We start from the raw sequence: 25,471 nt of genomic DNA, 5'->3' as shown, positions 1-25,471 counted from the left end.
ACAGGAACTGGGGTAGGTTTGGGGTTACGGCGGGAGCTGAGGTAGGTTTGGGGCTAACGGCAGGGGGTGGGGGTAGGTTTGGGGTTAATGGCAGGCGCTGAGGTAGGTTTGGGGTCGATGGAACAGGAGCAGGAGGCCAGAGGCAGGAGGCGGGTGAGGGAACCCACGTTAAATGGGCCGTCAGACCCACAGGGGGGCTCATATGGGACCCCGAGGAAAAGGGGGCAGAGAGACCGGCGCGGCGAGCGAGCACATCCTGCCAGCAGAACCCTGGCCCCTCTGAATCCTAACGTCACCTTTGTCTGTCCTAGAGCCACGTGCTCACAAACAGACGTGGCGACATAACCCGGTGAGACATACAGAGGTGCAAACAGGCTAACAGCCACCCGCAGCCACGCACCCCCTGCACACAGAAATTCACCACACACCTGCACCCCCATGGGGCCCGTGACACACACGCACAAACCACAGACCCCCCCATGCACACAAACAGCCATGCAGGTGTGACGGAGCAGGGAGCAGGGCAGATTTGACCTGGGAATGTTGCAGGGGGATTGCAGTGAGGAGGGGGGACTTCCCTTGAAGGAAGCTACCTGAGCTGTAACCTGAGCCAGGAATGGGGGTGGGGAGAATTAACACCTTCTGCCCGGGAGACTGAACAAAGGAGAGGAGCAGCGGGAGGAGTGGGGAGTTTAGTTTCGGTTGGGGCTGGGTGGTGCAACGCAGGGAACCCCAAGCTGGGGTCCAAGCTCCCTGAACCTCCCAGAGGGACCTAATTGAGGGGGTCTGGTCGTACCTACACGCTCTGCTTGAGACTGTGTTCCTGTCCTTAAATAAACCTTCTGCTTTACTGGCTGGTTGAGAGTCGCAGTGAATCGCAGGAAGCCGGGGGTGCAGGGCCCTAACTCCCCCACACTCCGCAACAACTGGTGGCAGCGGCGAGATCTACTGCACCCCGTGGACGGCGCTTCCTGCAGTAAGTAACTGGGGAGCAGTAAAACGAAGGGGGATTGACGGGGACCAGGCCGGCTGAAGAGTGGGAGAGAGACGGTTATTACCCCTGGGAGTGTGTGACCAGCGAGAAGGACTTTTGCAGTAACAGGGTCCCCCGGGGGGATCGCAGCGAGTGGTCCCAAGGGCGGAGGAGTCTGCAGTTCGACCCTGGCAGAGAGGCGGTGACCTCGAGAAGGGCTGGCACACTAGGGGTCCCCCTGGGAACTGTGGGGAGCTGTGAGCACACAGGCCGGTGAGTGGCGAGCAGGAAGATGTATGCCAAGCGGCTTAAGAGCGACCTGGTGGAGCTGTGCAAGCAGAGGCGGCTGCGCATTGGGAGGCTCACTAAAGAACAGCTCATTGCCCGGCTGGAGGAGGAAGATCGCGCGAATGAACTGATCCCTGTGTCTCAGGGAAGCAGCCTGGCAAATGCAGCGCAGGCACCAGTGTCTGTCCCAGCTGGGAGTGGTCAGCCGGCTGCTGAGGGCTTCCCGAGACCCCTTCTTCCTATGCCTAGGGGAAGGGTGGGGAGGAGCCCAGCAAATACCGAAGGCGCCGTGACCCCCCCGGCCAGCAGGGGATCCCCCCGGCGAAGCTCGCCGGCCAGCAGAGGATCCTCCCGGCGACGTTCGGCATCCGGGGAGCGGAATTGGCTGGAATGGGAGAAAGAGCTAAAACTGAGAGAGCTGGAGGATCGTGAACAACAGAGACAGCATGAAGAGAGACAGCGTCAGCATGAACGGGAGGAGAAAGAGAGACAGCATCAGCATGAACGGGAGGAGAATGAGAGACAGAGACAGGAGAATGAGAGACAGCGTCAGCATGACCTGGAACTGGCGAGACTGAGGGGCAGCGAACCCCCGGCTGCGGTGAGTGAGGGGGGACCCAGGACTGCACGGAGCTTTCATAAGTGCATCATGGCCCCATACAAGGAGGGGGAGGACATGGATGACTTCCTGGAGGCCTTTGAGACGGCCTGCGAGCTGCACCGGGTTGATCCCGCGGACAAACTCCAGGTCCTTACCCCCTTACTGGACCCCAAAGCCGTGGCATTGTACCGCCAAGTGGGAGAGGCAGAGAAAGGGGACTACGAACTATTCAAAAAGGCCCTGCTACGTGAGTTTGGGCTGACTCCTGAGATGTACCGGGAAAGGTTCCGGAGTCAGGATAAAACCCCTGAGATCTCATATCTGCAACTAGCCGTCCGCATGGAAAGATACGCCAGCAAGTGGGCTGGTGGGGCCCAGACGAAGGAGGACCTGATTAAACTGCTGGTACTGGAGCAACTGTATGAGCGGTGCCCATCCGACCTGAGGCTGTGGTTGGTGGACAGAAAGCCAGAGAACCCGCGACACGCAGGGCAGCTGGCTGATGAGTTTGTAAAGAGCCGGTCAGGGGGTGGCAGGGAGGAGCCCCAAAGGAACAGGCCCGCCGCGATGCAGAGAGAGAGTCACCCTGGGACCTCCCAAAAGGGGAATATGGGGAATCCCCTCCCACGGGGAATGCCCAGCATCAGGGACAACCGACCGGCTCGAGGGGACCCACGGGACATGAGCTGCTATTACTGCGGCCGAAGAGGCCACGTTCGGGCCCAGTGCCCCAAGCTCAAGGACAGACTGAGCAGACCGAACCCGCACCGGGTTAACTTGGTAGAGGCCCAGACGGACGAGGGGCAGGCTTCTCACGCAAGAGGGGCTGGCAGCTTATCAACTGCTCAAGAAAGAGAAGGGCCCCAGGCCAGCTTCTCTGGGGGGCCAGATGCTCCGGATTCAAAGTTCTCCGTTTACAGGGTTGGCGCGGGGCTGTCCCTGCGGAGCGAGTGCCTTGTTCCCCTGGAGGTGGATGGGAAGAAAGTTTATGGATACTGGGACACGGGCGCAGAGGTGACACTGGCCCGGCCCGAGGTGGTGGCCCCAGATCGGGTGGTGCCCAACACCTTCCTGACCCTGACCGGGATGGGCGGGACCCCATTCAAGGTTCCCGTAGCGAGGGTACACCTGAAATGGGGGGCCAAGGAGGGCCCCAAGGACGTGGGAGTGCACCACCATTTGCCCACTGAGGTGTTGATGGGGGGGGACCTAGAGGACTGGCCAAGCAGCCCCCAGACCGCCTTAGTCGTGACCCGTAGCCAGAGCCGGCGAGGGGCACTACGCCCTGACCTTGGGAAGGATGTCCCACCGGAGGCACCGAACCCTTCCTGGGTGGGGAGGGAACACCTAAGGACAGGCCGCGGGGTGGCTGGGGCTTCCGACCCAGCCGACGAGAGGGAGCAGGTCCCCATTCCTTCCCCAGCCGCCGAGTTCCAGGCCGAGTTGCAGAAGGACCCCTCCCTGCGGAAGCTAAGGGGCCTGGCTGACCTCAGTGTGGTACAGACCATGAGGAGAGGATGCAAGGAGAGGTTCCTGTGGGAGAAGGGGTTCCTGTACCGAGAGTGGGCTCCCCCAGGGGAAGTGGAGTCGTGGGGGATCAGGAGGCAGCTGGTGGTTCCCCAGAAGTTTCGCCACAAGCTACTGTACCTGGCCCATGACATCCCTCTCGCAGGGCACCAGGGGATCCGGCGCACCAGGCAGAGGCTGCTACAGAACTTTTACTGGCCCGGGGTCTTCACCAACGTCCGGCAGTACTGCCGATCCTGTGACCCCTGCCAGAGGGTGGGGAAGGCCCGGGACAAGGGGAAGGCAGCATTGAGACCTTTGCCCATCATAGAGGAGCCTTTCCAGAAGGTGGCCATGGACATAGTGGGACCTCTCAGCAAGATGACCCGGTCTGGGAAGAAATACATCCTGGTGGTGGTAGATTTCGCCACCCGCTACCCCGAGGCAGTGCCCTTATCGTCCATCGAAGCAGACACTGTGGCGGATGCGCTGCTGACCATTTTCAGCCGAGTGGGGTTCCCCAAGGAAGTCTTGACGGACCAAGGGTCCAACTTCATGTCGGCCCTACTCCGGTGCTTGTGGGAGAGATGTGGGGTCCGGCACAACTGGGCCTCAGCATATCACCCCCAATCCAACGGGCTGGTGGAGAGGTTCAATGGGACGCTAAAAATGCTGCTGAAAACATTTATGAATCAGCACCCGCAGGACTGGGACAAGTACTTACCTCACCTGCTGTTTGCGTACAGGGAGGTACCCCAGGAGTCTACCGGGTTTTCGCCTTTCGAACTGCTATATGGAAGGCGGGTAAGGGGGCCCCTGGACCTGATGAGAGACGAATGGGAGGGGAAGGCCACTCCCGAGGGAGAGTTGGTGGTGGAGTATGTCCTGACCTTCCGGGAACGACTTGCCGAGCTCATGGGCCTGGCCAGGGAGAATCTGGCCAGAGCCCAGAGGAAGCAGAAGGTCTGGTATGACCGCACAGCACGGGCCCACGCCTTCGCCACTGGGGATCAGGTGATGGTCCTCATCCCCGTGAGGAAAAACAAACTCCAGGCCGCCTGGGAAGGGCCCTTCAAGGTTGTCAAGCAACTAAACGAGGTAAACTATGTGGTGGAGCTGTCGAACCGGGCACACCACCACCGGGTGTACCATGTGAATATGATGAAGCCATATTATGACAGGGGGAATATGGTGTTGGCCGTGTGCGGACATTGGGAGGGGCAGGGAGATGACCCTTTAGTAGATCTATTCCCTGGGACAAGAGTTGGCTTCCCCCTGGAAGCAATTCCCCTCTCTGATCGGCTAACCCCTGCCCAGCGACCTGAGATCGGAGGGGTGCTGCATCTGTACCAACAGCTGTTTTCCAACCAGCCTGGACGCACTAATCTGACTGTCCACCGGGTGCAGACAGGATCGCACCCGCCTATAAAATGCTCCCCCTTCCGAGCCACAGGGAAAACTGCTCAGGACCTGGAAAGAGAGGTCAATGACATGCTGGCTTTGGGGGTGATCCAGCCGTCTTCCAGCCCTTGGGCCTCGCCGGTGGTGCTGGTCCCCAAAAAGGACGGGTCGATCCGGTTCTGTGTGGACTATCGGAAGCTCAATGCCATCACTGTAGCCGATGCCTACCCCATGCCCAGGCCGGACGAGCTCCTAGACAAGCTGGGAGGTGCTCGGTACCTTACCACCATGGATCTTACAAAGGGCTATTGGCAAGTGCCGCTGGATGCAGATGCCAGGCTGAAATCGGCCTTTGTCACCCCTCTGGGGCTCTATGAGTTCCTGACCCTGCCCTTCGGCCTCAAGGGAGCGCCGGCCACCTTCCAACGCCTGGTGGATCAGCTACTGAGGGGGATGGAGAGTTTTGCCGTGGCGTATATCGATGACATCTGTGTCTTTAGCCAGACCTGGGAGGACCACGTATCCCAGGTTAGACAAGTGCTGGACCAACTCCAGAAGGCTGGGCTGACCGTAAAACCGGAGAAGTGCAAGGTGGGGATGGCTGAGGTATCCTACCTAGGCCACCGGGTGGGAAGCGGCTGCCTAAAGCCGGAACCAGCCAAAGTGGAGGTGATCAGAGACTGGCCCGCTCCTCAAACCAAAAAGCAGGTCCAAGCCTTTATTGGGATGGCAGGGTACTATCGGAGGTTCGTGCCCCACTTTAGCGCCATAGCCGCCCCCATCACTGAGCTGTGCAAGAAGGGGAAGCCAGACAAAGTGGTCTGGACCAAGGAGTGCCAGGAGGCTCTCCGGGCGCTGAAGGAGGCTCTGGTCAGTGGCCCAGTTCTGGCAAACCCAGACTTTGACAAGCCCTTTATGGTGTTCACCGACGCCTCAGACACAGGACTGGGGGCAGTGTTAATGCAGGAGGATGAAAAGGGGGAGAGACACCCCATCGTGTACCTGAGCAAGAAGTTGCTACCCCGGGAGCAGAACTACGCGGCCATCGAGAAGGAATGCCTGGCCATGGTGTGGGCCCTCAAGAAACTAGAGCCATATCTCTTTGGGCGTCACTTCACCGTGCACACCGACCACTCTCCCCTGACCTGGCTGCACCAGATGAAAGGAGCCAACGCCAAGCTCCTGAGGTGGAGCCTGCTCCTGCAGGATTATGACATGGACGTGGTCCATGTGAAGGGACGTGACAACCTGATAGCGGACGCATTGTCCCGGAGAGGGAGCCCTGAACTTCCCCAGGTCACTGGTCAGAGTGACCCCGCTCAGTTCAGTCTTGAAGAGGGGAGAGATGTGACGGAGCAAGGAGCAGGGCAGATTTGACCTGGGAATGTTGCAGGGGGATTGCAGTGAGGAGGGGGGACTTCCCTTGAAGGAAGCTACCTGAGCTGTAACCTGAGCCAGGAACGGGGGTGGGGAGAATTAACACCTTCTGCCCGGGAGACTGAACAAAGGAGAGGAGCAGCAGGAGGAGTTTTGGTTTGGTTTCAGTTTTGGGCTGGGTGGTGCAACGCAGGGAACCCCAAGCTGGGGTCTAAGCTCCCTGAACCTCCCAGAGGGACCTAATTGAGGGGGTCTGGTCGTACCTACACGCTCTGCTTGAGACTGTGTTCCTGTCCTTAAATAAACCTTCTGCTTTACTGGCTGGTTGAGAGTCGCAGTGAATCTCGGGAAGAGGGGTGCAGGGCCCTGACTCCCCCACACTCCGCAACAGCAGGGCAACACAAATGCACCTGGCCACGGACATACGTGCGTACACGAGGAGACACAAACGCAGCCATGCAAACGCACCCCCAGCCCCTCCCCAGACACAGCTGTGCGTGCTGCACTCTCCCCTCCAGCACCAGGTGGGGGCACAGAACTGGGGGGGGCTGCAATTTTGGGGGTGTGGGAAGGCCACCCCAGGCTCACCCCCCGCCCAGAGGTCAGGTGCCCAGAGCTGAAGCAACCCCCCCACCCTGCTCTCAGTTAATCTCAAAGCTCTTCGTGCAGAGAGAGCATCTGCTGGGACAAGGCTGGCCGGGGGGGGGTCACCCCCACTGCCCAGATGGGGAAACTGAGGCACGGGGATGGGGGCAAAATGATGGCACACAGCCCTGTGGGGCTGGGGAGTTTGTGTAGGGGGCTGGCGGCGGGGGGGTGTCTTGCCACGATGCAGAAGCAGAGACTGGGGGGAGGATATTGCTTTGAGCTGTCCGGGGTCTCGTGGGGCTGGGAGCTGTGGGAGGGGTTGGGGTGGACTGTGCAGGGCCGGGGGGGGGGGGGGCTGGGAGCCATGGGGTGGATCTCTGGGGCTGTGTAGGGCACTGTGGGGGAAGCCATGGAGGGAGGGGCTGGGAGCTGGGGGGCCAGTGTTTGGCAGCCCGGGGGTCACTCTCCCATGCGGGTTGGGGGGGATCTAAGGAAAAGAAACACCAGCCCCAGACAGAGCCCGGCCCCTGGGCCCAGGTTTCACTTTCGTTTCTCTGCCGTGACACCTGCAGCTTGCAGCCGAGAGGCCAGAACCCCCCAGGCTAAGGTAACACCCCCCCCGGCCCCCCACAGGACCAGCCGCATCTCCCCCAGGGCTCCCCCCGACACACCCCACCCCACCCCACTGCAAACAGAGCTGGAGCCTCTGCTGCACCCAACAGCCCCCACTCCCCTCCCAGAGCCGGGGAGAGAACCCAGGAGTCCTGGCTCCCAGCCCCCCTTGCTCTAACCCACCAACCCCCACTCCTCTCCCAGAGCCGGGGAGAGAACCCAGGAGTCCTGGCTCCCAGCCCCCCCCCCCCCCCCCCCCGCGCTCTAACCCACCAGCCCCCACTCCCCTCCCAGAGCTGGGGAGAGAACCCAGGAGTCCTGGCTCCCAGCCCCCCCTGCTCTAACCCACCAGCCCCCACTCCCCTCCCAGAGCTGAGGAGAGAACCCAGGAGCCCTGGTTCCGAGTCCCGTAACCTCCCTTTACCCATCCTAGGTGCTTCCAGCAGACTCTCTGCCGCTGTCTCTCTGCTGGTGTCTGGGCCCCGCGGGTACGACCCCCGCCCCCCTTGCCGTGGCGTCATGGCCTCGGACGCCCCATCCCTCTCGGACGTGATCGCCACCGATTTCCTGACCTGCCCCATCTGTCTGGAGCGGCTGCGCCGGCCCAAGATCCTGCCCTGCCTGCACACCTACTGCCAGGGCTGCCTGGAGGGGCTGCTGGGCGACGGGCCGGGGCTGCGGTGCCCCGAGTGCCGGGAGGACGTGTCCCTGCCGCAGGGAGTGACCGGCCTCAAGACCAACTTCTTTGTCAATGGGCTGCTGGAGCTGGTGCGGCCGGTGGGTGAGGCGGGGCTGACCTGCGCCCTGTGCCCGCTGATCGGGCAGGGGGACGGCCGCCCGGCCGTCTCCCACTGCCTGGACTGTGCCGACAGCCTGTGCCAGGCCTGCGCCGCTGGGCACCGCTGCTCCCGGCTCACCCACGCCCACCGGCTGGTGAGCCTGCAGGGCTACCTCTCCGGGGAGCACGACGAGGAGATCCGGCAGCGCCAGGCCGTGCGGTGCCCCGAGCACCCCGCCGAGGAGCTGCGCTTCCTCTGCCGGCCCTGCGCCGGCCCCATCTGCCGAGAGTGCCGGCTGGGCCCGCACCTGGAGCACCCCTGCGAGACGCTGGAGGAGGCGGCCGAGGCCCGGCGGCCCCTGGTGGCCGAGCTGCTGGCCGGCGTGGAGGAGATGGCGGGGCGGGTGGCCCAGGGGCGGGCGGCGCTGGAGGAGGAGCTGGAGCAGCTGCGGCGGCACGAAGCCGGCCTGCGGGACGTGGTGAAGTGCGCCTGCGCTGACGCGGCCCAGCGCCTGCTGGCCCAGCAGGAGGAGGTGCTGGCCGCCCTGCGGCGCCACATGGAAGGGCGCGAGAAGGCGGCCGGCCTGCTCCGGACCGAGCTGGAGCTGCAGGAGCAGCTGGCCCACGGCACGGCCGACGTTGCCCGCAAGGTGCTGGCCCTGGGCCGGCCAGTGGAGATCGTCTCACTGGAGGTCTTGATCACCCAGCGGCTCGGCCGGCTCCGGGGCTTCCGCTGGGAGCCGCTCGGAGGGCCACGCCCCCGGCTGGTCGTCCGCGCCGATCTCCAGAACCTGAACAGCCTCTTCCAGCTGGACCTGGGCGAGGCTGAGCCGGAGGGCCGAGGGCAGGACATGGCCCAGCATGACGCCCCTTCCCTGGAGCCGCCGGCCCCTTCCTCGGAGCCACCGGCCTCTGCCCTGGAGCTGCTGGCCCCTTCCCCGGAGCCGCCAGCCTCTGCCCTGGAGCCGCCGGCCGCTGCCCCGGAGCCGCCAGCCTCTGCCCCGGAGCTGCCGGCCCCTGCCCCAGATCCACCGTCGTGCCGGCCGCCCCCCACCGCCCGCTTCTCCTGCAGCTTCTCGGTGCGGGTCCCCGGGGACAAGCATCGGCCCCGGATCACGGGGCTTTGCTCCCTGGGCCCCAGGGAGCTGCTCCTGGCCGACGAGGAGAACCGCAGCCTCAAGCGCTTCTCACTACAGGGGGACTTCCGGGGCGCCGTCCCAGTGCATGGCGGCGTGGCCCCCTGCAGTGTGGCGGCTGTGGGCAGCCGGGTGGCCTACACCACTGGGTCCCGGCTCTACCTGGCGGAGCGGGACGGCACCCTGGTCTGGCAGAAGGCCCTGCGCCCCACCCAGGCCAGCCATGCCGTCACACCGGCGGCTGAGGGGGGCGACGCCGTAGCGGTGAGCGTCGCAGGGCACCTGGAGGTCTACGACGCCCGGGGGGAGCTGGTGGAGAAGATTTTCCCGGACGGGCACGACCGTCTAGCCATGGTGTTCGTGGCCGGGCGGCACGGGCGCTACGTGGCCTCGGACTGGCACCGGCGCAGCGTGGTGGCGTTTGACGGGCATGGGCAGCTGCTGGCGGAGCTGGGCGAGGAGCGCCTGGAGCGGTGCCAGCCAGGGGCAGTCTGCGCCGACGACAGGGGCCATTTCTACGTGGCCTTGCGGGAGCTGAACAAGGTGATGGTGTTCGGGCCAGGCGGGGAGGCGCTGGGGCCCTTCCTCACCACCCGGCACGGCATCGAGAGAGCCCGGGTGGCCACCGTCACCGGGGACGGGCACTTCACTGTGGCACTGAGCGATGGCACCGTCCACATCTTCCGCATCCAGTACCCGGGTCAGTGAGCGGGGGGGAGCACGGGGACGGGGGAGCTCAGAAGAGTGTGTGTGTGGATGTGTGCATTAGTTTGTGTTGGTGCATGCATTTGTGTGTGTGTGTGTGTGTGTGTGTGTCAGTGTGTGCATTTGTGTGTGTATCAGTGCATGTGTTTCTGTGTGTTTGTGTGCTAGTGCATGCATTAGTGTGTGTGTTTGTGTGTGTCATTGTGTGCATTAGTGTGTGTGTCAGTGTGTGCATTAGTGTGTGTTAGTGCGTGCATTCGTGTGTTTGTGTGTGTGTGTCAATGCATCCATTAGTGTGTGTGTGTCTCAGTGAGTGCATTTGTGTGTATCAGTGCATGTGTTTGTGTGTGTTTGTGTGTTAGTTCATGCATTAGTGTGTGTATTTGTGTGTGTCATTGCGAGCATTAGTGTTTGTGTCAGTATGTGCATTAGTGTGTTTGTGTGTGTTAGTGTGTGTGTTAGTGCATGCATTAGTGTGTGTGTGGTTGTGCATGCATTCATGTTTTTGTGTGTACATGCATTAGTGTGTGTTTGTGTGTGTTAGTGCATGCATTCGTGTGTGTGTGTGTTTGTATGCATTAGTGTGTGTGTGACAGTGTGTGTGTTTGTATGCATTAGTGTGTGTGTGTCAGTGTGTGTTTGTGTGTGCATTAGTGTGTGTATTAGTGCGTGCATTAGTGTGTATGTTTGTGTGTGTCAGTGCATTAGTGTGTCTGTGTGATCTGTGAGTGGGAGTATTTGAGGAGTGTCTGTGTGTCTGCAATGAGTGTGTTAGTTTCAGTGTGAGCACACATGTGTGAATGTGCACTGAGCGTGCACCCGTCTGTGCCGTGCTTGAGGCTGAGTGTGCGAGGGATTGCCCTGTTGTGCGCATGCCAGGCTGGTTTGTGGCTCCGGGACGGCACAGTGCCCCCTCCTGGCTCAGCCTGGCATTTTTCTGGGCAGGGTCCCAGGAAAGGAGGTGGGGGGGCAGACCCCCATCCTTGCCCCCTCAGCCCAGCCCACTTTCTCCCCACCCCCCGGGTCCCCGTGCCATAGACCGTGCCCTGACCCCCGCCCCATGTCATCCAGGGCAGATCCCCCCACCGAGGTTCCTGCCTCGGGGGCTATCAGGGAAGACCCCCAAACCCCGGGCAACCCCCCCCCCGCGAGGGCTGGGGTCCTGGCACCCGCCCCCTGGTGCCCTGAAGCGGTGGCGTCTAGTGGGGCTGGGTGTGAGGGGCTTGGCCGGGGCAGGGGGAGTTGCCCCGCTGCGGCTGGGTCTCGGAGGGGGGCACCGATGGCGGGCAGGGGGGCTGTCTGTCTGTCCCACCCGCCCTGTGTCTCGCGGTGTAAAACCAGAACGACTCACCAATAAAGAGATGGATTTTATTGTGGAGCTGGTGACTCTGTGCTGGGGGCGGGTGGGGGGCCAGCAGGGGGCAGGAGATCAGCTGGGGGGTGGGATCAGGCCACAAGGGGAGAGGGGCGACAGGCTGTAGGGAGCAGGTTGGGGGCCGGGGGGGTGGAGGGTCAGTTGCGGGGGCTGGGCTCAGGCCACAAGGGGGCAGAGAGCTTGGGACTTTATGGGGGGCAATTGAGGGGCTGGGCTGCAGGGAGTAGGGCAGGGGTCTTGGGAGGGGGCAGGAGAGCTCAGCAGGGGGCAGGGGGGCTCAGCAGGGGGCAGGAGGTTCGGGGGGCTCAGGAGGGGGGTTCAGGGGGTGAGGAGCTCAGGAGGGGGCAGGAGGTTCAGGGGGTGGGAGCTTTGGGGGCTCAGGAGGGGGGATCGGGGGTGGGGGGCTCTGTGGGGGTCAGGAGGGAGGTTCGGGGGGTGGGAGGCTCTGTGGGGGTCAGGAGGGGGGTTCAGGGGCTCAGGAGGGAGGTTCGGGGGGTGGGGGGCTCAGGGGGGTCAGGAGGGAGGTTCGGGGGGTGGGAGGGTCGGGGGGGTTCACGGGGTAGGAGGCTCTGGAGTGGGCCGGGGGCAGGAGGTTCAGGGGGAGGAGGTTCGGGGGGCTCAGGAGGGAGGGGCAGGAGGTTCAGGGGGAGGGGAGTTTGGGGGGCTCAGGAGGGGGCAGGGGGCAGGAGGTTCGGGGGGAGGTGGGTTCGGGGGGCTCAGGAGGGGAGTTCGGGGGGTGGGGGGCTCTGTGGGGCTCAGGAGGGAGATTCGGGGGGTGGGGGCTCAGGAGGAGGCAGGGGCAGGAGGTTCAGGGGGAGGGGAGTTTGGGGGGCTCAGGAGGGGGCAGGGGGCAGGAGTTTCGGGGGGAGGAGGGCTCTGGGGGCTCAGGAGCGGGGTTCGGGGGGCTGTGGGGCTTAGGAGGGGGCAGGGGGAGGAGGGTTCGGGGGACTCTGGGGGGGTGGGAGGCTCAGGAGGTTCAGGGGGGCTCAGGAGGCGGGGGCAGTAGGTTCTGGGGAGGGGAGTTTGGGGGGTGGGGGGCTCAGGGGGGCTCAGGAGGGGGGTTCAGGGGCAGGAGGTTCAGGGGAACTCAGGAGGGGGCAGGAGGTTCGGGGGGAGGAGGGTTTGGGGGGCTCAGGAGGGGAGTTCGGGGGGTGGGAGGCTCAGGAGGAGGCAGCGGACAGGAGGTTCAGGGGGTCAGGAGGGGGGTTCGGGGGGTGGGGGTCTCAGGAGGGGGCAGGGGGCAGGAGGTTCCGGGGGAGGAGGGTTCGGGGGGCTCAGGAGGGGGGTTCAGGGGGCAGGAGGTTCAGGGGAACTCAGGAGGGGGCAGGGGGTTCAGGGGGAGAAGGGTTTGGGGAGCTCTGGAGGGCGGTTCGGGGGGTGGGAGGCTCTGGTGGGGTCAGGAGGGAGGTTCGGGGGGGTGGGGGGCTTAGGAGGGGGCAGGGGGAGGAGGGTTCTGGGGACTCAGGAGGGAGGTTAGGGGGGTGGGAGGCTCAGGAGGTTCAGGGGGGCTTAGGAGGGGGCAGGAGGTTCGGGGGGAGGAGGGTTCGGGGGGCTCAGGAGGGGAGTTCGGGGGGGTGGGCGGCTCAGGAGGGGGCAGGAGGTTCAGGGGGAGGAGGGTTCTGGGGGCTCAGGAGGGGAGTTCGGGGGGGTGGGCGGCTCAGGAGGGGGCAGGAGGTTCAGGGGGAGGAGGGTTCTGGGGGCTCAGGAGGGGAGTTCGGGGGGGTGGGCGGCTCAGGCGGCAGGAGGAGGCGGGGACAGGAGGTTCAGGGGGAGGAGGTTCGGGGCGCTCAGGAGGTTCTGGGGGAGGGGAGTTCGGGGGTGGGGGGCTCAGGAGGGGGCAGGAGGGTTCGGGGGGCTCAGGAGGGGGGTTCGGGGGTGGGAGGCTCTGTGGGGGTCAGGAGGGGGGTTCAGGGGCTCAGGAGGGAGGTTCAGGGGTGGGGGGATCAGGGGGGGGCAGGGGGCAGGAGGTTCGGGGGGCTCAGGAGGAGGGTTCGGGGGGTGGGGGGCTCAGGAGGGGGCAGGAGTTTCAGGGGGAGGAGGTTCGGGGGGCTCAGGAGGTTCAGGGGGGCTCAGGAGGCGGGGGCAGGAGGTTCTGGGGGAGGGGAGTTCGGGGGTGGGGGGCTCAGGAAAGGGGCAGGGAGCAGGAGGTTCTGGGGGAGGGGAGTTCAGGGGTGGGGGGCTCAGGAAAGGGGCAGGGGGCAGGAGGTGCAGGGGGCAATAGGTTTAGTGGACTCAGGAGGGGAGTTTGGGGGAGTGGGGGGCTCGGGGGGTTCAGGGGGGGTTCAGGGGGCAGGCGCCCCACCCTGCCCAGCTGAGCCTGGCATTGGCCCGCGCTGGGAACCGTGACTCAGCCCCCGCCTCGCACTCGGCTCCGGGGGACGTGACTCAGCAGCTGGGAGCCGAGTGTGGGCCTGGCCTCTGCCCCTGTGCCTGGGTCACGTTGGGGGCCACGTGCTGGGAGGGGCCCAGGGAAGGGGCTGGGGTGGAGGAGGGATGTGGGGCAGGGAAGGGTGGGGAGATGGGGGGTGGAGGTTTGTGGGGCTCTGTCTCTGTGCCCAGGGCCATCTGGACGTCCGTCTATCTGTGACGGGCCAACCCCGCCCCAAGGCTCCTGGACAGGCACGTGCCCCCCCCCCCGCCCCGCCTGCCCCCCGGCGTGGCCCCTCGGCACAGAGCAGCCCACTCCGTGACTCCCTTGGGCGCTGGTCCCCCGCCAGGGACAGACCCCCTGCTCGGGGGGGCGGGGGGAGCAGAGCTTTCAGGAGCATTTTGGCCCCAAAATACTGGGTTTCTGCTGCAAACGTCGCGGTGCCCAAACCCAAACCCCAACGCATCAGAGTTAGGGGGACAAAACCCCAGCGATTTTTAAGGACAATTTCTGACCCCCAAACCCCGCCCCGCTGAAGGATTTGGGTGTGACAACCCCCCCACACACGCTCCCCGATCTCGGCGCCATGTGCCCCAGCTTTTCCCCGCGCCGCGCGGGGCGACACAGGGCCTCTCTGTCTGACCGCGGAGCGAGGCCCGGTTCCCGTGACTGCGGGAGCTGCAGATTTGGGGAACACACCCGGGACTGGAGACGCCCCCTTGGAGCCGGAGGGTGCAAACTCCACGGGTGCCGTGGTCCCTCTGTCCCTGCCCCCCAGGACACCTGGGTTCTGGGGGAAAGGCCGCTGGCGGCTCCCAGCGTCTGGCTCTGGCGCGGTGCCCGGCAGGAAGCGTCTCCACCGGGGAGAGGAAACCAGGGTCGGTGTCTGGCCGGGAGATGAGCTAACGGGGAGTGGGGGGCGCTGAGTCGGGAACCGCGCGCCCATGACGTGACCCATCCCTGCGCCGGGAATTCCCACCCAGCCCCTCACGGGGAATTTCATTCTGATTCACGCCGCGCCAATGAGGCAAGGGCCTGTCCCCTCTAGGGGGCGCCAGCTCCCATCTGGCCCCATGGCTCGGGACCCCATGGGACCGGGCGCCTCCCAGACCTGGCCGAGATCGGGGCTCCGTGGGACCGGGCGCCTCCCAGACCCAGGTGAGATCAGGGCCCTGTGGGGCCGGGCACTGCCCAGACCTAGGTGAGATCGGGGCCCCATGGGGCCGGGCACCGCCCAGACCCAGGTGGGATCGGGGCTCCGTGGTGCCGGGCACTGCCCAGACCCAACCAAGATCAGGGCCCCATGGGGCCGGGCACTGCCCAGACCCAGGTGGGATCGGGGCTCCGTGGTGCCGGGCACTGCCCAGACCCAGCCAAGATCATGGACCTGTGGGGCCGGGCACTGCCCAGACCTAGGTGAGATCGGGGCCCCATGGGGCCGGGCACCGCCCAGACCCAGGTGGGATCGGGGCTCCGTGGTGCCGGGTGCTGCCCAGACCCAGGTGGGATCGGGGCTCCGTGGTGCCGGGTGCTGCCCAGACCCAGGTGAGATTGGGGCTCCGTGGGGCCGGGTGCTGCCCAGACCCAGGTGAGATCGGGGCTTCGTGGGGCCGGGCACCGCCCAGACCCAGGTGGGATCGGGGCTCCGTGGTGCCGGGCACTGCCCAGAGCCATCCGAAATCGGGGCCCCATGGGGCTGGGCACCGCCCAGACCCAGGTGAGATCGGGGCTCCGTGGTGCCGGGTGCTGCCCAGACCCAGGTGGGATCAGGGCTCCGTGGTGCCGGGTGCTGCCCAGACCCAGGTGAGATCGGGGCTCCGTGGTGCCGGGTGCTGCCCAGACCCAGGTGAGATCGGGGCCCCATGGGGCTGGGCACTGCCCAGACCCAGGTGAGATCGGGACTTCGTGGGGCCGGGCACTGCCCAGACCCAGGTGGGATCAGGGCTCTGTGGTGCCGGGTGCTGCCCAGACCCAGGTGAGATCGGGACTTCGTGGGGCCGGGCACTGCCCAGACCCAGGTGGGATCGGGCCTCCGTGGTGCCGGGTGCTGCCCAGACCCAGGTGGGATCAGGGCTCCGTGGTGCCGGGTGCTGCCCAGACCCAGGTGAGATTGGGGCTTCGTGGGGCTGGGCACCGGGTGCTGCCCAGACCCAGGTGAGATTGGGGCTTCGTGGGGCTGGGCACCGCCCAGACCCAGGTGAGATCGGGGCTCCGTGGTGCCGGGTGCTGCCCAGACCCAGGTGAGATCGGGGCCCCATGGGGCTGGGCACTGCCCAGACCCAGGTGAGATCGGGACTTCGTGGGGCCGGGCACTGCCCAGACCCAGGTGGGATCGGGCCTCCGTGGTGCCGGGGGCTGCCCAGACCCAGGTGGGATCAGGGCTCCGTGGTGCCAGGTGCTGCCCAGACCCAGGTGAGATTGGGGCTTCGTGGGGCTGGGCACCGCCCAGACCCAGGTGAGATCGGGGCCCTGTGGGGCCGGGTGCTGCCCAGACCCAGGTGGGATGAGGGCTCCGTGGTGCCGGGTGCTGCCCAGACCCAGGTGAGATCGGGGCTCCGTGGTGCCGGGTGCTGCCCAGACCCAGGTGAGATCGGGGCCCCATGGGGCTGGGCACTGCCCAGACCCAGGTGAGATCGGGACTTCGTGGGGCCGGGCTCTGCCCAGACCCAGGTGGGATCAGGGCTCCGTGGTGCCGGGTGCTGCCCAGACCCAGGTGAGATCGGGACTTCGTGGGGCCGGGCACTGCCCAGACCCAGGTGGGATCGGGCCTCCGTGGTGCCGGGTGCTGCCCAGACCCAGGTGAGATCGGGACTTCGTGGGGCCGGGCACTGCCCAGACCCAGGTGGGATCGGGCCTCCGTGGTGCCGGGTGCTGCCCAGACCCAGGTGGGATCAGGGCTCCGTGGTGCCAGGTGCTGCCCAGACCCAGGTGAGATTGGGGCTTCGTGGGGCTGGGCACCGCCCAGACCCAGGTGAGATCAGGGCCCTGTGGGGCCGGGTGCTGCCCAGACCCAGGTGGGATCAGGGCTCCGTGGTGCTGGGCACCGCCCAGACCCAAGTGGGATCGGGGCTTCGTGGGGCCGGGCACTGCCCAGACCCAGGTGAGATCGGGGCTTCGTGGGGCCGGGTGCTGCCCAGACCCAGGTGAGATCGGGACTTCGTGGGGCCGGGCACTGCCCAGACCCAGGTGGGATCGGGCCTCCGTGGTGCCGGGTACTGCCCAGACCCAGGTGAGATCGGGACTTCGTGGGGCCGGGCACTGCCCAGACCCAGGTGGGATCAGGGCTCCGTGGTGCCAGGTGCTGCCCAGACCCAGGTGAGATTGGGGCTTCGTGGGGCTGGGCACCGCCCAGACCCAGGTGAGATCAGGGCCCTGTGGGGCCGGGTGCTGCCCAGACCCAGGTGGGATCAGGGCTCCGTGGTGCTGGGCACCGCCCTGACCCAGGTGGGATCGGGGCTTCGTGGGGCCGGGCACCGCCCAGACCCAGGTGGGATCGGGGCCCCGTTGCGCCAGGCACTGCACAGACCCAGGGGACAGGAACGGGGGTGCAGACTCCCACGCCCGCTGTGAGACTCCCTCCGGGCCTGGGGCCCCCCCAGGCTCCGTCTGGCAGCGGCGGGTGATGTGGTCGTGAGTGGAGGCGAGACCACGGGCGCCCGGAGCCGCCGTGAGTAACAGCTGGCTCATCCGCCTGAGTGTGCAGGGAAAGTGTGGGGGCGAACTAACCCCCTCCCCCCAGCAGCCAGGGGAGAACCCAGGAGTCCTGGCTCCCACCCCACTGCTCCCCGCCCCCCCGAGGCCCTGGCCCTGCCGTATGGGTGTCTGGGCCCCTGCCCCCATCCCCGGGGACTGCGCCAGGCTCGCCCTCTAGATCAATATTGACCTGCCAGCCCTGCCCACGGAGCCTGACTCCCCGGCTGGGTAAACAGCCCCACGGATCCGGCTGGCCCCACGCCCTGGGGCAGGGGGGCGGGAGCCCGGCTGGGGAGTTGTGGGGACATGGGGTATCTGGGAATAGGGGGTGCTGTCAGGGCAGTCGGGGGGCACGTGTTTGCAGACCCTCCTCCTGGCCCCCCAGAGGTGTCCCGGTTGGCCTTACCCCCCCGACTCCCCATCCTTGCTGCTCCAGCAGCACCCCCTTCCCAGCTCCACCCTGACCCTGCTGCCCCCCAGTGACCCCCTTGACCCCACTCACCCCCGCCACCCACCACAAGCCCGGCCTGGCTAACCGCTCAGTGGTTTCCCAGAAGCCGGTTCCAGACTTCCCCCCGCCTCCAGGGAACGCCAGGCTAGGAATCCCCGCCCGGGCCAGCTGCCTGGGGGGGGGGGGCTGCTATGGGTCAGCATCTCCGGGCCGCGGGAGCTGTTTTTTCCGGGTCGGTGTCCTCCCCCCAGCGCATGCCCCACATCACCTGTTTCCTCCCCCACCTCCCCCCCAGCTTCCTGGCCACTTCCGTGGTTACCAAAGGGGAACCCCACGGACCAGGGCTGGCCTGCGGTGTCCTCCAGGGGGTGCCGGCTCTGATCGGCCCCAGGCTGGGGGCCAGGCTGGCTGGGGAGGACAAGGAATGGGTCACTGGCTCCGTGGGTCCCGCTGCAGCCTGGCCCCGATGGAACGGCCTCACCGCCTATTTTTAGCTCCCAAAACATGTTCCCGGGCACATGGACAGTTCTTGATGTTCAAGGGATTCCAATGCACCCCCCGCCCAGCACCGTCAGAGCGGAAATAGCTCTGGGGTTTGGGGGTGGATCCAGCCCAGCCCCAGAGCCACTCCTGGCACTAACTATGGGCCCCCACTCCCCTCCCAGAGCCAGGAGAGAACCCAGGAGTCCTGGCTCCCAGCCCCCCCTGCTCTAACCCACCAGCCCCCACACCCCTCACAGAGCCAGGGAGAGAACCCAGGAGTCCTGGCTCCCAGCCCCCACTGCTCTAACCCACCAGCCCCCCTCCCCTCCCAGAGCCAGGGAGAGAACCCAGTAGTCCTGGCTCCCAGCTCCCCCTGGTCTAACCCACCAGCCCCCACTGCCCTCCCAGAGCCGGGGAGAGAACCCAGGAGTCCTGGCTCCCAGACCTCCCTGCTCTAACCCACCAGCCCCCCTCCCCTCCCAGAGCCGGGGAGGGAACCCAGGAGTCCTGGCTCCCAGCCCCCCCTGCTCTAACCCACCAACCCCCACTCCCCTCCCAAAGCCAGAAGAGAACCCAGGAGTCCTGGCTCCCAGCCCCCTGCTCTAACCACCAGCCCCCACTCCCCTCCCAAAGCCAGAAGAGAACCCAGGAGTCCTGGCTCCCAGCCCCCTGCTCTAACCACCAGCCCCCACTCCCCTCCCAGAGCCGGGGAGAGAACCCAGGAGTCCTGGCTCCCAGACCCCCCTGCTCTAACCACTAGCTCCCGGCCCAGGCCCAGGCTCTGAGCGCGTGGGTCAGGAATGCCGGCTCAGCCCCTGGTCACTGTGGGGAGACCCTGGCCGGGGGGTCTGGCTGGTGAGTGGCTGGGATGGAATGTTCTGCCGGTCGCCCCCTCGTCCAGTCACCAGCGTACACAGAGTCCTCAGCCTCTAGGGGGCTGGGAGCCAGGACTCCTGGGTTCTCTCCCCGGCTCTGGGAGGGGAGTGGGGGCTGGTGGTTAGAGCAGGGGGGGCTGGGAGCCAGGACTCCTGGGTTCTCTCCCCGGCTCTGGGAGGGGAGTGGGGGCTGGTGGGTTAGAGCAGGGTGGGCTGGGAGCCAGGACTCCTGGGTTCTCTCCCCGGCTCTGGGAGGGGAGTGGGGGCTGGTGGGTCAGAGCAGAGGGGGGTTGGGAGCCAGGACTCCTGGGTTCTCTCCCCGGCTCTGGGAGGGGAGTGGGGGCTGGTGGGTTAGAGCAGGGGGGGCTGGGAGCCAGGACTCCTGGGTTCTCTCCCCGGCTCTGGGAGTGGAGTGGGGGCTGGTGGGTTAGAGCAGGGGGGGCTGGGAGCCAGGACTCCTGGGTTCTCTCCCCGGCTCTGGGAGGGGAGTGGGGGCTGGTGGATCAGAGCAGCGGGGGCTGGGAGCCAGGACTCCTGGGTTCTCTCCCCGGCTCTGGGAGGGGAGGGGGACTGGTGGGTTAGAGCAGGGGGGGCTGGGAGCCAGGACTCCTGGGTTCTCTCCCGGCTCTGGGAGGGGAGGGGGGGCTGGTGGGTTAGAGCTGGGGGGACTGGGAGCCAGGACTCCTGGGTTCTCTCCCCAGCTCTAGGAGGGGACTGGGGGCTGGTGGGTTAGAACGTGGGGGGGGGGCTGGGAGCAGGACTCCTGGGTTCTCTCCCTCTCCCTCTGGTGGGATCTTACTTAGAGTCGCCCTGACCAGCTCTGCGCTGACCATTTGCCACCCCCCCCACCCCTGGATCCATCACAGTTCTGGTTGGGGGGGCAGGAGCAAGGGGCAGGCGTGGGGGGGGGGTCTGCCAGACTGAGAGAATGGGGAGCACCAGGTTTGTTATGGGGTGGGGGCAGCTGGGGGGTCAGCTCCATGCCCCAGGCTGCCCCCGGGCCTTGTGCCCCCAGCTCCTGAGTTAGAGCCGGCCCCTGGAACCCTCAAATTCCCAGTCACCCTGCCCCGGCTCTGACCCCGGGGGGCCCCCATCTCCAGCCTTATTCCAGGGGGTGGGAGTCAGAGGGGCAGGACCCCTCCCTTCCACACTGCCCCCCAGAGAGCCCTGGGGACTGGCTCCCCCGTGGGCCCACTGAGAAATAGGAGGCACAGGGCTCCCTTCTGTCTGCTGCACTGTGGGGGCGAGGGCGGGGCTGTGTACAGATGTGGGGTGGGTCGGAGCTGTGGTTTGGGGGTCTCTGACCCCCGCCTCGCCCCACAGCTGTGACTCAGGCCTGCAAGCCCCGTGCCTGCTGCCCACGCCAGCCCTGGGCCGCTCACAGCTGGTCCCCATCTTGCTGCGGCTGTGGCTGGCTGCCAGGGGGATCTTGAATCCAGCCTGGTCCCCAAGGCCCCAGCTGCCCCCGCAAATGGGGATCCGACTTCGAGTGCAGAGGCCTGCTGTGCCCCCACCCCCACAGCCCCCCGTGCTGCTGTCAGTGACCCCCAGCCCCACTCCCCTCCTGCAGCCAGGGAGAGAACCCAGGAGTCCTGGCTCCCAGCCCCCCCTGCTCTAACCACCAGCCCCCACTCCCCTCCCAGAGCCGGGGAGAGAACCCAGGAGTCCTGGCTCCCAGCCCCCCCTGCTCTAACCACCAGCCCCCACTCCCCTCCCAGAGCCGGGGAGAGAACGCAGGAGTCCTGGCTCCCAGTCCCCCCTGCTCTAACCACCAGCCCCCACTCCCCTCCCAGCGCCGGGGAGAGAACCCAGGAGTCCTGGCTCCCAGTCCCCCCTGCTCTAACCACCAGCCCCCACTCCCCTCCCAGCGCCAGGGAGAGAACCCAGGAGTCCTGGCTCCCAGCCCCAATCCCCCAGCTCTAACCCCTAGACCCCACTCCCCACCCAGCTTGGTGAAACCCAGGTGTCCTGGAGGGGACGGGGGGCTAGGCTGTGAGTTTCTCATCCAGGGAAGTGAAAACCAAGGGCTATTTTTGGAAGTGGGCTGTAGCCAAGGGCAGAAATAGAAGCTGGGAGTCACGCCCCCCCCCCCCGCCCCACAGGGGTCCTGCCCCTCTGACTCCCAGCCCCCTGCCCGGTTCATGTCCCCCACACCACCCAGGCCGCTTCCCCCCCCCCCGCCCTCCCTCCGTGTTCCTCCCAGTCTTTGCCAACCTTCCGGCCCCTTTGTGAAATGTGGCCACAGGCGGCCTCCCTGTTACCCCACAGGGTCTGACATCAGCCCTGCGGACGGGGGCGGGAATCCTGGGGGTCATCAGGGGGACAGCGGTTTCATCCATGACAGGGGAGTGGGGCAGATCGGTGGGAGGGGGCATGATGCTACCTTGGGGGGAAACCCCCTGAAGCTCACAGCCCCCCCCCCCCCGCTATTCAGGGCGGGGCAGGGTCCCTGCAGGTGCTAAGCTGGAGGGGGAGAGCTGGGAGGCCATTGGAGCTCAGAGCGACTTCGGACTGGGGCAGGGGGGCCATGCAGGATGAGGTTGTAAGGTGGGGGAAAGGATGTGGGGATGTTCCCATGAGTCCCCCCGCCCCCTTCGTCTGGACCCTGTTTCCCCCTGCCCCTGGGCTGGGACACCCAGAGCCCCCCCCCCCCCCCCCCACACACACACACGGAGACACCCAGCCACACACAAACACAGAGAGACACCCAGATACACACACACATGCACACGGAGACACCCAGCCACACACACACACAGAGAGACACCCAGATACACACACACACGCACACGGAGACACCCAGCCACACACAGGCCTGTCTGACACGCCTCTGCACCCAAGTTCACATGCTGAGAACATCCTCTCGTAGAAACAAACGTTCACCAGAAGCGTAGCGAGCGCCCTCTGTACCCTCCGACCGGAGGGGGCCCCGCAAGGAAGGGGGCCCCTAAAAGTGGCAAAATAAATACCGCATTCCAGTTTCTGCATTGTAAGGGGCCCCACCCAGACATATGTTCGGAGGGGGCCACCGTTCGGAGGGGGCCACGTTCTTTGTTGCTACGGCCCTGACGTTCACCCCACACACAGAACCTCCCCAGGCAGACACTGCATCTGCCCCAGTGCACACCCCTCCCACACACAGCTTTCTGATAGACACCCCTTCCCCCCCCCCCCCCAGACATGGCCTGTCTGACACACCCTGCCAAGACAGGCCTGTCTGACACACACAGCCCATGCCAAAACAGGCCTGTCTCTCTCACACACCCCATGCCAAGACAGGCCTGTCTGACACACACACACACACACACAGCCCATGCCAAAACAGGCCTGTCTCTCTCACACACCCCATGCCAAGACAGGCCTGTCTGACACACACACACACACACACAGCCCATGCCAAAACAGGCCTGTCTGACACACGCACACCCTGTTGAGACAGGCCTGTCTGACACATACACAAACACAAACACAAACACACACCATGCCAAAACAGGCCTGTCTGACACGTGCGCACACACACACACTGCCGAGACAGGCTTTTTGTTTATTTTGTTCCAGAGCTTCCCCATAGCAACGTCCCCAGCTCTACACACACACACACACACACACACACAGCCCACAGCCTAGGACTGGCGGGGGGTACCAGGGGCCAGATCTGGCAGCAAGGGGGGATATGCACGGGGGGTAACAGGAGGGGGCGCTGTGCACTGGGGGCAACAACAGGGACTCAGCCCCCCCTTTACCTTGGGGGTACCGCGCTCCCCTGGTGAGAACAGTGGGGGGGGGTGCCCGGGGCCCACGGTGAGCCCCTCGGGGCACAGGGCCACGTCTGACACTACCGCCCCTGGGGAGGAGAGGGGAGGGGGACAGGACAGGAACCCCAACCCCCCCCCCGCATTGCCTCTCCCCCCCCCCGACAGGAAGGCAGGCGCTAGGACCCGGGGACTGCAGCCGCGGAGGAGTGTCCCCCCCGCAGAGGGAGGAGGAGGCGGGTGCGGAGGGATGAGTTCATCCCGGTTTCCTGCGCCCTGGGCGCACGGGGAGCGCATATAAGGCGGCGGGAGCCGGGTGCTCGGCACAAACCTCCAGGGCCCGGCACGTCTCCAGGTGAGGACAGCGGATGGGGGGGAGCGGCCACCCCCCCACCCCCGGGGGCCGGGCTCTGGGCTCCCTGGAGCCGGCCCGGGGCGTGCGCCCTTGGAGAGCCCCTGCTTCGGGGATGGGGGCCCCTGGCTGCGGGAGGGAGCTGCCCCACTGCAGCGGGGGGCTTAGGGGGAGCCATAGGCTGTTTGTGGGGGGGCTGATAGAGGTGCTATTGGGCGCTGCTATTCCACCCCGGCTCTGGGAGGGGAGTGAGGGCTGGTGGGTCAGAGCAGGGGCGGGCTGGGAGCCAGGACTCCTGGGTTCTCTCCCCGGCTCTGGGAGGGGAGTGGGGGCTGGTGGTCAGAGCAGGGGCGGGCTGGGAGCCAGGACTCCTGGGTTCTCTCCCCGGCTCTGGGAGGGGAGTGGGGGCTGGTGGTTAGAGCAGGGGCAGGCTGGGAGCCAGGACTCCTGGGCTCTTTTCTAACCCTTCCTGCCTTCTCCCTCTAGGATGCAGCTCCCACTAGTGGTTCTGGCCGGCATGGCCCTCCTGTGTGTGGCTGACCCTCTGCGCCACCCCACCGGCTCCCGCGTGGCCCAGCTCTCTGCCGACTTTGGGGTGAAGGTTTTCCGGGAGGTGGCCAAGGTGTCCCCGGATCGTAACGTGGCCTTCTCCCCTTTTGGGGTGGCCTCTGTACTGGCCATGCTGCAGATGGCGGCCGCCGGGGAGAGTCGGAGTCAGATCAAGGCAGCCATGGAGTACGGGGTCCATGGTAAGGGGCTGGGGAGGGGGCGCTTTCCCCAACAGTCAGTGCTGGGCAAAATGCCTCAGCATGGTGCTAGTGGGCCCCTGTGTATCCAGCTGCCCTGCCCCAGAGGTGGCTGCATCTCAGCGCCAGGCGAGGGGTCCCTGGATAACCCGCTGCTCTGCCACGTCTCCACACTGGGCAAGGGACCCTTCATAGCATTAACCCTTCGTTGCCCTGACAAGCCATGCCTCCCCTGCAGAGCGGGGCATCCCCCAGGCCCTGCGGTGGCTGCGCAAGGAGCTGACGGCCCCGAAGAATCAGGACAAGGTGGATGTCGCCGATGCGCTCTTCGTGCAGCGTGACCTGGGGCTGGCCCCTGGGTTCATGAAGACGTTCGCCCGCGCCTTCCGCCAGACCGTCAAACAGGTCAACTTCACGGAGGGCGAGCGGGCTCGCTTCATCATCAACGACTGGGTCAAGGACAGCACCCACGGTGAGCGGCTGGGACTCCTGGGTTCTCTCCCCGGCTCTGGGAGGGGAGTGGGGGCTGGTGGGTTAGAGCAGGGGGGGCTGGGAGCCAGGACTCCTGGGTTCCATTGCCCTCTGAAACCACCCCCCACCCATGGTTCCAGGGATGATCAGTGACTTCCTGGGGCCGGGCACCGTGGATGACCTGACCCGCCTGGTGCTGGTGAACGCTGTGTATTTCAAGGGGCTCTGGAAGCTGCCTTTCCCGGAGGCGGCCACGCGCCAGCGCATCTTCCACAAGTCGGACGGGAGCAGTGTGGTGGTGCCCATGATGGAGCAGACGGCCAAGTTCAACTACGGTGAGTGGCGCCTCCTGCTGGGGGCAGGGGAGATGGTGGTTGGTGGCTCTCCAACTCTGTCCCTCCACTCCCCAAGGAAGGGGGAAGAATCACATACCCCCCCCCCCCCCCCAGACCGGGGGCGGGCCTGCCCTGTTAACCCCGTCTCTCCCTGCTCCACCCAGGCGAGTTCCTCACCCCGGACCGAGTGGACTACGACGTGGTGGAGCTGCCGTACCACGGGGACACGCTCAGCATGCTCATCGCCGCCCCCTACCGCCGAGAGGTGCCCCTGGCCGCCCTGACCCGGGTCCTCGACGCCCAGCTGGTGGGCAAGTGGAAGACGAACATGACCCGAGTGCCCCGGCAGCTCGTGCTTCCCAAGTGAGAACCCGCGCCCCCTTGTCCTCAAGCCAGGACTCCTGGGTTCTCTCCCCGGCGCTGGGAGGCGAGCGGGGGCTGGGGGGTTAGAGCTGGGGGGCTGGGAGCCAGGACTACTGGGTTCTATTTCTGCAGCAGGGCACTAGATGAAGCCCTGGTGCTGACATCGTACTTCATGGGGTTTTAGTGCCCACACCCCTGGGGCAGACAACGGGAGTTGCAGCTGTTTCTCCCCTCCCACTGAA

The 25,471-nt window shown here is 65.9% G+C and overlaps 2 protein-coding genes across 2 annotated transcripts; both read left to right on the top strand.

Moving 5' to 3' along the window:
- The first annotated feature begins 7,626 nt into the window (after window positions 1-7,626).
- Window positions 7,627-11,278, top strand: TRIM56 (tripartite motif containing 56). The gene has a single exon (XM_054049466.1). It carries the CDS (start codon window positions 7,866-7,868, stop codon window positions 9,966-9,968), a length of 2,103 nt encoding a protein of 700 aa, XP_053905441.1. The 5' UTR covers window positions 7,627-7,865; the 3' UTR covers window positions 9,969-11,278.
- Window positions 11,279-23,236: 11,958 nt separating this feature from the next.
- Window positions 23,237-25,257, top strand: SERPINE1 (serpin family E member 1). The gene is made up of 5 exons (XM_054005711.1): window positions 23,237-23,317; window positions 23,801-24,063; window positions 24,299-24,532; window positions 24,672-24,866; window positions 25,031-25,257. The coding sequence occupies exons 2-5, from the start codon at window positions 23,802-23,804 to the stop codon at window positions 25,231-25,233; spliced, it is 894 nt and encodes a 297-aa protein (XP_053861686.1). The 5' UTR covers window positions 23,237-23,317; window position 23,801; the 3' UTR covers window positions 25,234-25,257.
- The last annotated feature ends 214 nt before the right edge of the window (window positions 25,258-25,471 follow it).

Source organism: Malaclemys terrapin, chromosome 15 (genome assembly GCF_027887155.1).
Source record: "Malaclemys terrapin pileata isolate rMalTer1 chromosome 15, rMalTer1.hap1, whole genome shotgun sequence".
NCBI lineage: Eukaryota > Metazoa > Chordata > Testudines > Emydidae > Malaclemys > Malaclemys terrapin.
The sequence above is the reverse complement of the archived record's forward strand: the minus strand, read 5'-3'. Positions and strand labels throughout refer to the sequence as shown.